Source organism: Myotis yumanensis, unplaced genomic scaffold (assembly GCF_028538775.1).
Source record: "Myotis yumanensis isolate MYYU_CA2020_CCGP unplaced genomic scaffold, mMyoYum1.0.hap1 SCAF_3, whole genome shotgun sequence".
NCBI lineage: Eukaryota > Metazoa > Chordata > Mammalia > Chiroptera > Vespertilionidae > Myotis > Myotis yumanensis.
The window spans coordinates 212,017,443-212,033,019 of record NW_027223754.1 but is presented as its reverse complement, the minus strand read 5'-3'; the positions used below and the strand labels follow the sequence as shown (position 1 = coordinate 212,033,019).

The 15,577-nt window shown below is 48.2% G+C and overlaps 1 protein-coding gene across 3 annotated transcripts in view; it reads left to right on the top strand.

The window, feature by feature from the left end:
* Positions 1-15,577, top strand: part of EFCAB6 (EF-hand calcium binding domain 6) — a 153,289-nt gene that overhangs the window by 16,004 nt on the left and 121,708 nt on the right. For 2 of the 3 annotated variants that reach the window (XM_070411264.1, XM_070411263.1), the window contains exons 4-7: positions 3,004-3,149; positions 7,948-8,159; positions 13,318-13,406; positions 15,368-15,434. In XM_070411264.1, the coding sequence (XP_070267365.1) occupies positions 3,004-3,149; positions 7,948-8,159; positions 13,318-13,406; positions 15,368-15,434 (514 nt within the window). Of the gene's footprint in view, positions 1-890; positions 907-3,003; positions 3,150-7,947; positions 8,160-13,317; positions 13,407-15,367; positions 15,435-15,577 lie in introns of those variants that run through there. The other variant, XM_070411265.1, reaches the window with a different exon arrangement.

The window sequence follows — 15,577 nt, the reverse complement described above, 5'->3', positions numbered from 1 at the left end:
TTGGAAGGTCAGTAGTAATGCCCTCTCTTTCATTCATAATTTAAATAATTTGAGTTTTGCCAATCTTTTCGAAGAACCAGCTTTTCATTTTATTTTCTATCCTCAATTTTATTTATTTCTGCTCTAATCTTTATTAGTCCCTTCAATCTACTTGGGTTTAATCTAATCTTATTTTTCTAGCTTTTAAAGGAAGATGTTTAGGTCATCAATTGAGATTTTCTTTTCTTTAATATAGACATTAATATCTATAAATTTACCCCTAAGCACTGCTTTATCTGCATCCCATAAATATTGGTATGCTGTGCCTTCATTATCATTCATGTAAAAGTATTTGTTAATTTATCTTGTGATTATTTTTTTGACCCATTGATTAATTAGGAGTGTATTATTTGATTTCTACATATTTATTAATTATCTAATTTCTTTCTGTTATTGATTTCTGTTTTCAGTGTAGTTGGAGAACATCTATTGATTATTTCAATCCTTTTAAGTTTATTGAGCCTTGTTTTATGTCCTATCCTGGAGGGTACCTCATGTGTGCTTGAGAAGAATGCGTGTTCTGCTGTTGTTAGGTGGACTGTTCTTTCGATGTCTCTTCGTCTAATTGGTTTACGCGTTGTTCAAGTCTTCTGTTTCCTTGTTGCTCTTCTCCCCAGTTGGCCTATCCATCATCAAAAGTGGGCACTGAAGTCTCCACTATTAGTGTTAAAGTGTATGTTTATCCTTTCACTGTTACCAGTTTTTACTTCAAGTGTAGTGCGGCTCTGTTATTAGGTGCATAGATGTTTATTTTACTTCATTTATTCTTTCTCTAATATTCTTCCTTTCTTTCTGTAGATCTGAGTTTCTGACCCTTTGGACTTTTCCTTCTTTTTGAAGACTTTATTTTAACAAGATTTCTTGCAAGTAGGTCTGCTGGTGACAAATTCCCTCAATTTTTGTTTGTATGACAAAGTCTTTATTTCAAATGCCTGGACACAGTAGTCTTCCGATCTCTGCAAGGGGCTCTCGTGTGTGCGTGTGTGTGCGTGTGCTGGGGCGTGCCTTCAGCCTGAGCCAGGCAGTTCACAGTTCTGCCTGAGCCTCACTTCCTGCTTGTGACCTTGGCTAGAGCCTCAAGGTCAGCCAGAGGTGAGAGGTTAGGGCCTTCCCCGGTCTTCCCTGAGTAAACACGTTGCCCTGGACCAGCTCACAACCCCTACACAAGAGAGTGCCATTAGATTCCCAGGAATAGGGAGATGCTTTTCAGAGCCCCTACCCCATCCCATTCCCTAGCTCTTTACTTTAAGCCAGTGGTTCTCAACCTTGGCTGCACATTACAATCACCTGGGAATCTTTTTAAAATGCTGATTTCTGGGCCTCATCCTCCGGAAATTCTGTTTCTTTGTTACTAATGTTGTGGCCCCACCCCATAACAAAGAAACAGAATTTCCGGAGGATGAGGCCCGGAAATCAGGATTTTAAAAAGATTCCCAGGTGATTCTAATGTGCAGCCAAGGTTGAGAACCACTGCTTCAAGCTTTTAGTCTATTGTTTACTCCACCTGTTACCCACCGAATCAGGCAGCTAAGGTTTCAAACACAATTATCTTTGTTTTTTTTCAACAAACCTTTTCACAATAGCCTGTTCTCCCTGGGTGTGAACTCTGAATTGGTTAACATAGAGCAGCCTGTGAGTGGAGTCTTCCCGGAACCACAGTGTGTCAGGTAATGAGAATGTTCTGGTAAAGGGGCCTTGATGGGGTCCAGCCCTCTGCCCCTGCCAGTGGTTGTTGGCTGCCGGGTTTCCACGGAGATCAGGTGCTTGATTTCAAGGGAGCGGGGAGATGGGAACAGAGAAAGTTAAAACGCCCCAAGCTTGTGTTCATACAGAGATTCTGCCGGATTTTGTGAACCTATGCTCCCTAGATTGCTGCAAACCTCTGGTTAACTGCAGAGTTTCGAAACGGTTCGCTGTGGCGTTTTGGCCGGCTTCTCGCTGTTTCACGGAGGGGAAGGCTTTCAGAGGCCAGCTCTGCCTCACTGTGTGCTGGGTGCACAGTGAGGCGCTTAGGAAGCTCAGTCCATGGGCGGTGGCACACAGGGCAAGATGCAGGTCTGGTAACCTAGGAACCCACACCCGAAACCTATATGATCATATCAACCAATACATTTAATAAAAAGAAGAAGCTCAGAGTCCAGACTTTCCATCCTCATTGTCACCAAAGGAGGTGTGGATGAAAAAGGAGCCACACGCTAACCTGACAAGTTCAGGGAAGGCGGTCTTGCAAACTCAGAGACTCAAAGTAACCACAAAGGATGGTCTGAAATTAAAACTTTAATTAGAAGCAGTTATGGTGGGTCGTCACGTCCTAGCCGGGTATCTTTCCTGACATGCCCTGGGCGCCAGGACAGAGACCCCAAATTCCTTCATTGTTATTATCGTGTTAATTGGTGGCTGTTAACTGTCCTGCACCCACGAGGGAAAGAAGTGTGTGTCTAACCTTTTACTCTCCATCCAATCTCAGAGGTTTCCCCGCTTTGCCCCACCCCCCCAATCCATCACCAGTGGATTTCACGTCACCCACCTACGTCTCCTCCTTTGACTGTCACGTATCAAACAGTGAGAAACTGCCATTTCCCCAGCGTTAGCCCCATCATGGAGATTCTGCTTCCTGGCAATTGTCGACAGTTTGGCTCCAACAAACTCACAAAACTCTTTCAGGTTTGAGTGCTTTTTTACGTGAACGAAGCGGTGCACACCAGTCAGGATGCAGGTGGGGGTTCGTGTCCAAACAGCTTCATCTTTCCATTTTTGATGATTGGATCTGCTAAAAACAGGGAGAGTAACACCACAATTTTGTGTTCACTTTAAGAATAGTCTTCGCGACGTGGGCGCGAAGGTCATAGCTGGCTGTGTGTTCACAGCCTCGGCTGTCCTGCCAGGAGAGGACTAGATGGGAGGTTGGCCTCATCGGTAATGTGTGCTGGAAGGTAACATACTCTGTTTTCTCTTCTGTCACAGGGATTTAACGTCCAAAATGGCTACCATACCAGTTTGGCATACTCTGTGTCCTCACGTTCAAAAATTCAAAAATTTAAGACCCTGTACTTCATCATTTAGAGTCTGTTCAAGAAATGGTTTCCAAAATTCGTCCAGATCTTCCTCAAGTGAGTATTCACGAGAAGATGCTACTGACGGGAGCTGTCACTGTGTGTGGTGCGTGCCCGACTCTGTCCGAGGGCTTCACGGCCCTGGGTCCCACAGCAGAGCGAGGGAGTGGGTTCTGTTATTGTCCCTCTTCTCTTTACGGGGACCCGAGACACTTCCCCACAGTTACAGTTTCTAAGTGGCAGGGTGGTGGCATGAGCCCTCCCTTCCTCCCTTCTCAGACACTTTATGAGCCCTACTATGTGACAAGAACCGTCACAGGTTCTAAGGAGAAGGAGGTGGGTTTAGGGAGGACCCGCCTGGAGGGGAGTCCAGGGAGGAAAACGGGGCGTTCCAGTAGTGAGAATCACGTGCCAGGACAGATGTACGGACGCAGCAGTGAGAGCACGGCCCAGGAGCAGGACTCGGAGGGGACACGATGGGGGGGATTGATTTTGCCTCATGAGTGGGAGAGAGGCAGTCAGAAGTCACAGTGGGCACCTGTGTGCGCTCACAGTTAGCGGGACTTTAATCACATGGTCACATGCGTCCACTAGGGAGCCTGGGAAATACAGACTTTATGCCAGACAGCCCCGTGTCTACCCACATCTCAGGGTTCCTGTTTCTAGGGGAAAAGGAGAGTGGGAAGCGAGGGTTGACTGGTGATTTCCAGCACAGAAATGTCTCATCAGTAATGAGCCTGTTCCAGTCCAGTAGCGCCAGGCCTGCAATGCCCTTTGGGTGTGGCTTGGTTTCCCTAATGCTGATGGTACAGGAAGGCTGCAGTGATCGGGTCACTGGGTCAAAGGGGTCACTGGGTCAAAGGGCATTCCCGCGCTCAGGCTCCTGGATTGCCCTTAGGACGCTTGTACCCGTTCGCCCACAGGTGATGTTTAAAGGTGTTTATTCTAAGCATCCTGACAGTATAGCACCCTTTACCTCTTGTCCTTTCAAGTCCGGACGCAGTGCTCTGTGGCGATTTTGGTTTCATGTCTCTAACAGTAGAGGTCAGCTTTGATCTCGAGTCCATCTGGCTTGTGTTGTTTTCTTTTGTAACCTGCCTTTCCATCCCTTTGCTCACTTACCCACTATGAGTACGTGGTTTTAGTGATTTTTATGAGCTGTCTCTGTAATGAAGATATTAATCCTTCATCTGCCTGATGTGCCATCAGTGTCTTTTTTCATTGGTCATTTGCCTTTAATTTTTAGTGATGGCATTTTTAAATTTTTTTTCTTAAATAAAAATTATATATATATTTGTATGTTCGTGTGGATATTTACATGGTGCATCCTGACAGCATTTTCCTCTCCAAGAGTGGTCGCTATTACTGTTTTGGCTGGCTTCGCTTTCATGCGAGCACATATATACATAGATATGTACTTGTTTAACTTGTATATTAAATAAGCAGAATTCATGGGGTAAACGTGAACCTGGCAGCCACAGATACTAGACACCCTGGTTCTTTCATGAATGTTTTTTGCCTTTTGTGTGTTTCAATTTGAACAATTTCTACTGACCTGATTCTGTATTCACTAGTCCTTTCTTCTACTACGTTCAGTTTGCTATCAGGCAAATCAAATGAGTTCTGCACTTCTGATGTTGTATTTTTATTTTCTAGCTTTTTCATGTACTTCTTAAAAAGTTTCCATTTCTCTGCTGAAACCCCACTGTGTTCAACATGGTGTCAACTTTTCTGTTATCCTATATATATAATAAAAAGGCTAATACGCAAATCGACCAAACGGTGGGACAACCGGTCGCTGTGATGCGCACTGACCACCAGGGGGCAGACGCTCAACGCAAGAGCTGCCCCCTGGTGGTCAGTGTGCTCCCACATGGGGAGCGCCGCTCAGCCAGAAGCCGGGCTCATGGTTGGCAAGTGCAGTGGCGGTGGCGGGAACCTCTCCTGCCTCCATGGCAACGCTAAGGATGTCCGACTGCCAGCTTAGGCCCCTGAGGGCTCCCAGACTGCAAGAAGGCGCAAGCCGGGCTGAGGGACCCCCCCCCCCAAGTGCACAAATTTCATGCACTGGGCCTCTAGTCTCTAACACATTTACCATTCTTAGTTTAAACACCTGATCACGGCTATATCTGTTCACTCTGTGGGTCTTCTCATGACTGTTTTTTCTCTTCATTAGGACACCTTCCTTATTTCACTTGTCTTGCAATTTAAAAAAGATTTAAGACCAGACATTTGTGTGAAAAACAGTAGAGATGGAAGTAACTAATATTCACCACCAGCTAAAGGAATGCGCCTCCTCTCCTGGCTTTTGGTGAGATGGCTGCTACGTGTAATCTCTCAGTCAGGCTGGACTGGTTCCGGTTTCAGTTAGATTTGGGGGACCCCTGGTTTCAGATGTCTGCCTTCAACAGCTCTTGACATCTGAACCCTGGGGAGACTCCAGAGATCTGTCCCACAGCCCAGCTGCCAGCTCGGCCCACTGGGGAGCTCTGTGCTTTCAGCCCACCTGCCAGTTTCAGAAGTGGTCTGGGTGTTCTCTGCCCCGGCCCAGCCACTGGCCACCCTGCCCGAGGTCTGCAATGGGCTGCGAGGTACACTCAGTGAAGGCCCGTTGGCTCTGGAGGGACTGCCTTAGCTCTCTGCTCTGTCCTCCGTGGGGGTCAGCTGCTGCCCTGTGTCAGCTGAAGGCCCTGTGTGCCCTGGGCACCACACAGCTCAGAGCGGCTTGGCTTTTCTTCCTGGGGCTCCACAGGGGGAGAGGTTCCTGGGTCTTCTGTCTCTGCGAGTGCCCATTCTTTCTGAATTTAATCTCTTTCCATCCTTAGTTCTCTGGTGGGCTTTTAAAGCCATCTTTTTTAGCTTGTCTCATTTTTTCCTCATTGTTAGAAGGAAGAGGGACAGTCTGTTGTGACTTTATTTTGGATAGATGTAAAAAATTCTGTCAAATTGCCATGCAGAAAGATGAAATTAATTCGCATTCTCACTAGCAGGTTATGCAAAGTTTGGTTAGTGCTTTCATTTTAAATCTCAGAAGTTGCAGGTGCACGTGAAATGAAAGGTTTCCCTTTAAGTAATTTCACATGGTTTCAAATTAATATTTTCTGATAATTCTAATAATTATTTTTTCCTAATAATTTTAAATTAGAATTATTGATTGAAAAGATGGGTTTCCAGAAACACCAGTTAGAAAGCATGCATGCACCCCTATGTTCATAGCAACACAATCTACAATAGCTAAGATCTGGAAACAGCCCAAGTGCCCATCAGTACACAAGTGGATAAAAGAGCTGTGGTACATTTACCCAATGGAATACTATGCAGCAGTAAAAAAGAAGGATCTCTTACCCTTTGAGACAGCATGGAGGGGCCTGGAGAGTATCATGATAAGTGAAATAAGCCAGTCCAAGAAAGACAAGTATCACATGATCTCACTCAGACGTGGAATCTAATTAACAAAATAAACATGAACGAAGTGGATCCAGAGACATGGAAGCCTGGGACAGAGTGCAGAATCTTGGAGGGAAGGTGGGCGGGTGGGAAGTGATCAACCGAAGAACTTGTATGCATATATATATGCATAACCCACGAACATAGACAATAAGGCGGCGAAGACCTGGGATCCAGGTGAAGGGGGTCAATGGGAGAAAAAAAAGGGCATATGTAGTACTTTCAATAATAAAGATTTTAAAAAATAATAAATTAAAAAAAGGACAGAAAAGATGGGTTTCTCAGAAAGCAACTAAAAATGTCCATGAAAGTGTGAAAGAAAGATTTCAGGACGGAGATGTAAATGGCCAGGAGGGTCCCTCTGTGACACTGGGTGCAGCTGGCACTCCAGGCTGGGCGGGCAGAGGGAGAGCAGTGTGTGTGGGCCAAAGGGAATTGCGAGCTGTGCCACGTGAGTCCGTGGAGACTGGAAGGCCACGCGTGGCGATGCTGCACCGTGAGCATCTCTGTGGGAGGGTTAAGCCCTTCCCCTCCCTCAGGCTCTCAGCCGGTCCTCTCCTCCCAGGGAAGCAAATGCCCGGAGCACCCACCTGCGGCATCTCCCTGTGGCTTTGTGACTCCACACAGCATGGCAGCTGGTGTGGCATTTTCTGAGGGTGACCAGGCAATGCTACACACATTTAACCACGTAAGACACAGTTACTGACTGTGGTCACCAAGCCTGTGCAACCTTGTAAACAGAGAGGTTTTGCAAACTGCAGCGATTCTTAGCTTCGTCTTCCCCTAGTCCGTCATAAACTAGAAAATCGAATAGTCACATCTTCCGGCTGATGCTGGTTGGTACCGTGAGTTGATTTGTAGTTAGTGTATTTGCTTGTTACTTCAACCAGTTACTCCAGCAGTTTCCATCGTAGGCAGAGGAAAGGCAGGGCCCTGTGGGAGCCTCTCTCCTTTGTGACTCTGGACCCAGGGACCTGACTCGCTGCAGCCGGGACGCCCCTCCTCCGCCCGGCGGGGCAGGTCAGGCCCCAAAGCGCGTTTGAGCTCAGCACCCTCCCCGCTCGGTGTGCCTGTTCTCAGTTCCTCCTTGTCTTCGACGGGGATGCGATCTCGATGTAAGAATTACACGTTTTACCCTCGAAAATGAGCCAGAGGTTGAAAACTCAATGTAGTTGAACAAGTGATTTAAAAGGAATTGACTCCTCAGTTTCACTCCAACACCCTGTCTCACCTGTAGTGACCCACGCTGTTTGCAGGGCAGGTCGTCTTGGCCTTGTGTTTCTCTGTCCTTATCACTGTCATTCCACAGAGACAGGTCTCACAGGCGGCTTGGTCCCAGGCCACAGGGGGAGGGTCTTGGTCGCTTAGCTCTAAGCATGTTTAATAAACAGCCGTTTCTCCTTTACAGCCACAAGTGTTGCAAATCCGATACTGTCCTTCTTAGATGTTAAACGGATTTTATTTCAAAAAATTACCGATAAAGGAGACGAGTTGGTAAAAGCCTTCCTGCTGCTCGATCCCAGCTACAGCATGACGGTGTCCAAGAGCGAGCTGCGGAGGGTCATCAACACCTTCCTGCTGACGCTCACCAGGGAGCAGTTCCAGGACGTGCTGACCGAGGTAGGGTCGCTCACCCCGGAGGGCAGGGCGGATGGCGGGCAGCGGTGGCCCCGAGGGAGCAGAGCACTCTTTCTTCACATCACTTCCTCACGTTGGGGCAGAGTTGGGATGAACTTTGGTCATATTTTGCACGTGGCACTGTTACAGTCATTTCTTTTAGTTTTTTGTTTGTTTTGCCTTGTTTTGTAAAGCTTCCAATGTATAAAGCATTTGCTCAACTTGCATTTTTTAAAATATATTTCTATTGATTTCAGAGAGGAAGGGAGAGGGAAAGAGAGATAGAAACATCAATGGTGAGAGAGAATCACTGATCGGCTGCCTCCTGCACGCCCCCCACGGGGGCTTGAGCCCGCACATGGGTACGTGCCCTGACCAGGAATGGAACCACGATCTCCGGGTTCATAGGTCGACGCTCAACCACTGAGCCACGCCGGCCGGGCTCAGCTTGCATTTTGGAACTTAGTACAGATGCTCCTTGACTTACGAGGGGTGTGCCTCCTGATAAACCCGTGGTCAGTGGAAAATGTCCTGAGAAAATGCATTTAACACACCTCGCCGAGGAACACCGCAGCTTGGCCGCCCACGCAGCGTGCTCGGCACTCACAGCGGCACAATGAGTACACCCAACGGTGTTGCTTGTTGACCCCGGTGAGCGCGTGGCTGCCTGGGAGCTGCGGCCACCGCCCAGCACCACCAGAGTGCCACTGGCCCCGGAAAAGAGCAAAATTCAAAGTACAGTTTCTGCTGAATGTGTATTGCTTTCGCACCATCACACAGCTGTTAAGTCATAAGTCAAACAAACCATTGTAAGTCGGGGCTGTCGGTATTTCGGCATTTGTTCCTGCATCCCAGGGTCACTGAGTATCTACTATGTGCTCGGCCCAGTGCAGAGCAGCCAGACGGGGGCCGCCCTTGAGGGGATCCCTGTCCAGCGAGGGAGCTATGAAAGGGCTGATAGTTGCCTCTAACTGACAGAGGCGGTTACAGGGTGGTTGGGAGTTAGAGGAGGGGACACTACCTAACAATGAGGTGTGGCAGTCCAGGAGGGCTTTCGGGAGGAGGGGGTATTTGACTTGAGGGGAAACACCCAAGAATACCTAAATTCTTAGGGAAAATACCTAAGAATAAACTTAACAAAGGATGTAAAAGACCTGTACTCAGAAAATTCTAAGTCACAGAAGAAAGAAATGAAAGAAGATACAAGTAAGTGGAAGCATATACTAGTACCTCGTTCATGAACAGGAAGAATTAACATCTTTAAATAGTCATACTACCCAAAGCAATCTATCGATTCAATGCAATTCCTAGCAAGATACCATTGGCATATTTCACAGAACTAGGGAAATACCACAGAAATTTATATGGAGCCACAAAAGACCCTGAATAGCCACAGCAGTCTTGAGAAAGAACAACAACGTTGAAGGAATTATGCTACCTGACATCAAACTATACTACCAGGGCATAATAATCAAAACAGCATGGCACTGGCACAAACACAGGCATAGAGATCAATGGAACAGAAGAGAGAGCCCAGAAACGAACCCACACCTTTATGGTCAATTAATATGTACCTACATGTTAAACGAAAGCTTTATTAAGATAGAATTTACATATTATCAAATTCACCATTTAAAAATATACAAGTTAGTGGTTTTTAATATAACCACAGAGTTGTGCAACTACTCCCTAATTCCTGGACATCCCACCACCTCAGAGAGAAACTCCGTATTCCTTAGCGGCCTCTCCTCACTCCCGTCCCCACTCCCTGGCAACCATTAGCCTGCTCTGTCATAACAGATTTGCTTATTCTGGACATTCCCTCTGAATGGAATGGCACATTATATGATATTCTGTGTCTGGCTTCCTTCATTTAGCATGTTTTCAGGGTTCCTCTGTATTGTAGCATGAATCAGTACTTCCTCTTTTTATGGCCGAATAATATTCCACTGTATGGACAGGCCACCTTCTGTCTTCAGCCGGTGGACCTTGGAGTTGCTTCCACTCTTTGGCCTCTGTGAACAGTGCTGCTAGGACAGTTCATGTACAGATGTCTGTGTGGACATGGGTCTTCCCTCCTCTTGGGTACACACCTGGGAGTGGAATTGCTGTGTTATATGCGAATAATGTTCTTTTACTTTTAAAGAGCATTCGTCCTTGCAAACAGGAAATCTGTTTTCTCATAGGCTTGATTGAACTGACTCTTTATACCAAATGGAGAATAAAAACATTATTTCCTGTTCATGTTTCCTATATTCATGATCTGATGTTAATTTAAAATTTTGACAACCTTCCCATGTGAATCAGCTATGCAGGAAGAGGAAAAGCACAGAAGATGTGAAATGTGTATCTGTTTTAAAAAGCTACATCTGTCTTTAAAAGAAGTTACTGAGAAATGTTGAATTTCAAAGATTAAAAAAAACAACAAAACAACACAGGTCCTAGCAGTCTATCCTCAATGATAGGCGTGTTTTTCTAGAGCCACGAGCTCCTGTGACGCGTGTGAATCGGAGGCTGGAGTCACCGGAGTGAAGGGCGCGGCTTCTCTTCCCAGCACCGCAGTGCTGGGAGCGTGAGGCTTTTCTCGATCTTCTAATGACGAGTCCATGTGGTGGGACAGCCGTCCTTCTCCTACACTTAATGCCAGCCTAACGGGAAACGCGTGCAACTGGAAAAACATTTCATGGACCGTCCGCCTTCAAATGAGGGAAGAACTTCCCAGTTAGAGTGAATTTACTTGACCTTCAATTTAAAATATATGTTTTAATAAACATATATATTTATCAACAAATTGATTTCAGAGAGGAAGGGAGAAGGAGAGAGATAGAACCTTCAATGATGAGAGAGAACCATTGATCGGCTGCCTCCTGCACACCCTCTCCTGGGGATCGAGCCCACAACCCGGGCATGTGCCCTTGACTGGATTCGAACCTGGGACCCTTCAGTCGGCAGGCCGATGCTCTATCCACGGAGCCACAGCAGCCAGGCCTTGCGATTCAATTTTTAACGTTAACCATGCTGAGCATGTTTGACTTGGGGTGTTGTGATCAGGCCCGCACCCGAGTTTCTGTTGACAGGAATACGAATGGAAGAATACAGCCTCGGTCTCTGTGTGTTCATGTAGCAGCTTTGGAAGAAGTTGGCTTGGGAGATGGATTCCAGAGGATGGAAGCAGCTCGCCTGGCCCGTGGCTGCGCCAGGTGGGAGCGGCGTCTCTGAAGCCCTTGGCAGCAGGGATGCTGATTTCCCAGCCGCTGACCCCGGCCCGTCCGAGACTCTGCTCTCAGCCCCTCGCCGGTGGAAAGTTTTCATCCGTGAACGTTTTTGCCGGAATCACGAGTATTGGAAGGCGCGTTCCCAGCGGAGCCTCTCCTGTGGACAGCGCCGTGGGGTCTGAGGTCTCGGCGCGGGGCTGGCCATCACAGACATCTCTGCCTTAGGCCGCCAGGACAGCGTGGAATGTGCCAGAAGCCTCAGGAGGCCCATGGCCTGGCTGCTTCCCCGGCGGGTGGTTAGTGTGATGAACCTGGCTCTGAAGCACAGGGCTGTCTGGCCCTTGATGGCAGTGCCATGAGGGGAGGCCGCACAATGTCAGCTCCGCAGGGGGTCACCCGGGCTGCCTGGGGACTCCCATGGGCACCGGGCCTGGCACCCGAGCCCCTGGGGAGTGTGAGCTCCGCTGGCGTTTCTCCCGCTTTATCCACTCCCTCCCCACGAGCCGCGAGGCGCCCCCGGGGAGCTGCGTGGGGACCCTGTCCTCGCCTTCTGTACGACAGGTGTCCACCCCAAGTTAGGTCAACTCCAAGGCCCGTCAGGTCAGAAGCCACAGGTCCTCCCGGGAAGTGCTGCACAAGGGACCCTCCCTCCACGCCCTCTCGGGGGCACGTGCTGAAATGGAGGAGGGACGGTGTCCGCCGGGGAGACCAGCAGGCCGCGCTGGGCTCCGGCGGAACCTGAGGGCTGAGGGGATGCGAAGCCACATGAGCAGACCCGCAGCCATCGCGGCTGGGCAAGAGTGCTCTGTGCACCGCGTGAACGGGAATAAAATACATTTATCATGATGCTGTTTATCTTCTTTTAGTTTTATAGTTCTTTTGGGGGCCGGGAGAAAAATTATTTTCACTTTTTAAAAAAATTGGCCTTTTTCCTTAGAAGTACTTTCAAACTCCAGAGCGTTTGTCAGAAGAGGGAGAGTGCGGGTGGGCGCTATGGCACTAACAGCGCCCGTTCCCTCTCCCCACGTGCCCATGTGAACACGTGACCTCACCTGCTTCCCCTGTGACCTTTCCTTTGTGTGTGTGTGTAAACAATACTGTACATGACACACACAACAATAGACATAATGTTTTTTCTGAGCCATTTGAGAAGTTGCTTATGTTTTTGGTTTTTTCCTTCTAAATCAGTGTGTAGACCAGGGGTGGGCAAACTTTTTGACTCGAGGGCCACAATGGGTTCTTAAACTGGACCGGAGGCCGGAACAAAAGCATGGATGGAGTGTTTGTGTGAACTAATATAAATTCAAAGTAAACATCATTACATAAAAGGGTACGGTCTTTTTTTTTTTTTTTAGTTTTATTCATTTCAAACGGGCCGGATCCGGCCCGGGGGCCGTAGTTTGCCCACGGCTGGTGTTGACGAAGAACTATCCTCTTACATAATCATAGTACAGTTATCAACAGCAGTGAATTAAACATGGAGGATAAGTTAACATACAGTGTTCACACACTTGACCCAGTAATGTCTTTGCTAGAATTTGAATTTAAGAACGGCGTTTTCTACCTTAAGAGCGTATGATGTGCACAGAGTTTAGCTGGCACTCGGGGTAACGCTGTGCTGTTCCTCAGCCCCTCGGGAACCTAATCCTTCATATTTCTATTTACACATGTAATGTTTGTTAGCACACGTCTATAAACACATTAGAATATATTTTTGCTTTATTTTTCAGGTAGACCTAGATTTAGATGATGTTGTAGACAACGTGCTGACGTTTAACTAGCGCAGACTGGCATTCGTGTTGTTTGCACCTGGTTTGCTGAGCAGGAGCGTCACTCAGCCCCTGGTCTGAGCAGCTGTGTCCCACCCACATCCCGCCTCCGCCGGCGCTGCCTCCGGCTTGGGTCCGAATCCTCTAACAGGCTGTCCTCTTCCTGTTTGAATGCAGATCCACCTCACCAGCGCGGGTGCTGTTCCATACCTCCAGTTCCTGTCCAGGTTTGGCGGGATGGACCTAAATGTAAATCTTATAAAGAGGTGAGTGTTTTTTTAGTGTTCTTCATATGAAAATGTGAAATTTGAAATGATAAGAGATAAGACAGGGTCCTTAGAACTGATCATGTCAACAGATATATATGGAAGACGTGTTGGTAGAACTTGACCCTATTGAATTTAATGCCCGGCTGGCGTGGCTCAGTGGTTGCACATGGACCTATGAACCGGAAGGTCACAGTTCGATTCCAGTCAGGGCACAGGCCTGGGCTGTGGGCTTGATCCCCAGTGTGGGGCGTGCAGGAGGCAGCCGGTGAATGATGCTCTCCCATCATTGATGCTTCTCTCTCTCGCTCTCCCTTCCTCTCTGAAATCAATAAAAAAAACAAAACACCTACAGTTAGCAAGTTGAATGAATCTCATGGACATAAGAATGAGCGAAGGAGCAAGAAACAAAAGAATCTCCTACTCACGTGACATACAAACAAGTCGGACTGTATTTTTTTTAAAATATATTTTATTGATTTTTTACAGAGAGGAAGGGAGAGAGATAGAGAGTTAGAAACATCGATGAGTGAGAAACGTCGATCAGCTGCCTCCTGCACATCTCCCACTGGGGATGTGCCCGCAACCCAGGTACATGCCCTTGACCGGAATGGAACCTGGGACCCTTCAGTCCGCAGGCCGACACTCTATCCACTGAGCCAAACCGGTTTTGGCCGGGCTGTAGTTTTGAAGGAAGTGACAGGTTAGGTACTAGGATGGCGGGTACTGCCAGGCGGAGAGGAGACGGTAGGATTGGAGAAGGGCACACAGGGCCTTTGGTGTTTGGCTTCAGTTCTTAATTTGGGTAATTGTTAAACAGGCTTTGCCTTGATTATAACGAAACTGCATTGTTGTATGTATTTTCTGCAAATGGGTTCTATTTCATAGTAACAGTTTAAAGCTCAATGAGTTTGACAAGCAGATTAGACACAGCCCAAGAGGTAAGTGGCCTGGCGGACCGGGCAGGAGCAACGAGCCGGAACACAGCTCCGCGCCACGGAGGCCCCTCGGGTCCCTTGAGGGTCACCAGAGACGGGCTGGGAGTGACGCCCACAACACGGCCGAGGCCTTCCCGGAACTGGTGAAAGGTGCTGATCCAGGAAGCCAGATCTCAAGCAGGATTAACAACAGGACTAGAGACAGACCCCAAAGACAAGGCCAGGTGTCAACACCGAGACAGAAGTGACTTCGGAGGGGTCACAAGGAAACCGGAGGGAATGGGTTAATCACCACCGCACTGGAAGAAACCGGCCGCCCTGGGCCCTGGAGTTGTGTGTCCCAGGGAAACAGCTCTCAGCACCTGCAGGACCCAAGTGATTCTCCAACAGAAGTGGGCTTGGCCCCAACAGACCCAGCAGAGCAGTTCTGAGGTCCCACCCTGGCAGACCGTGGTGCATGAGCGCTATCTCGCGTTTAAAAGTACACAGGGCAGCCCTAACCGGTTTGGCTCAGTGGATAGAGCGTCGGCCTGCGGACTGAAAGGTCCCAGGTTCGATTCCGGCCAAGGGCATGTACCTTGGTTGCGGGCACATCCCCAGTAGGGGGTGTGCAGGAGGCAGCTGATCGATGTTTCTCTCTCATCGATGTTTCTAACTCTCTATCCCTCTCCCTTCCTCTCTGTAAAAAATCAATAAAATATATTTTTAAAGAAGTGCACAGGGCAGCCCTGGCTGGTGTTGCTCAGTAGATAGAATGTCGGCCTGTGGACTGAAGGGGCCCAGGTTCTATTTCAGTCAAGGGCACATGCCTGGGTTGCGGGCTTGATCCTCAGTGTGGGGCATGCAGGAGGCAGCCGATCAATGCTTCTCTCTCTCTTCCTCTACCTTCCTCTCTGAAATCAATAAAAACATAAAAAATTAAAACGCACAGTTAAGCAGACCTTCTCATTTTGATCTCTGCATGCCCTACGTCAATATTGACTTGCTGCATTTTAACAACAAGCTTTTCTTTTTGTCCCTCAGGTGCAGTGGAGGCGAAGTGAATGGTGGCCGGACCCTGAAAGAACTGGAAACCCTCGTAGGAGAGAAGGTAATGGAGAGCTTGTCAAATGCTCCCCCCGCCCCCCCACCCCTTAAGAGCGGTCACTGTGAGCAGCAGGAGACGTGCAGCCTGAGCCACGGGCTTGTCTGCGTTCCCAGGTCAAAGCCGTTGGCTAAACAGATCTTACAGCG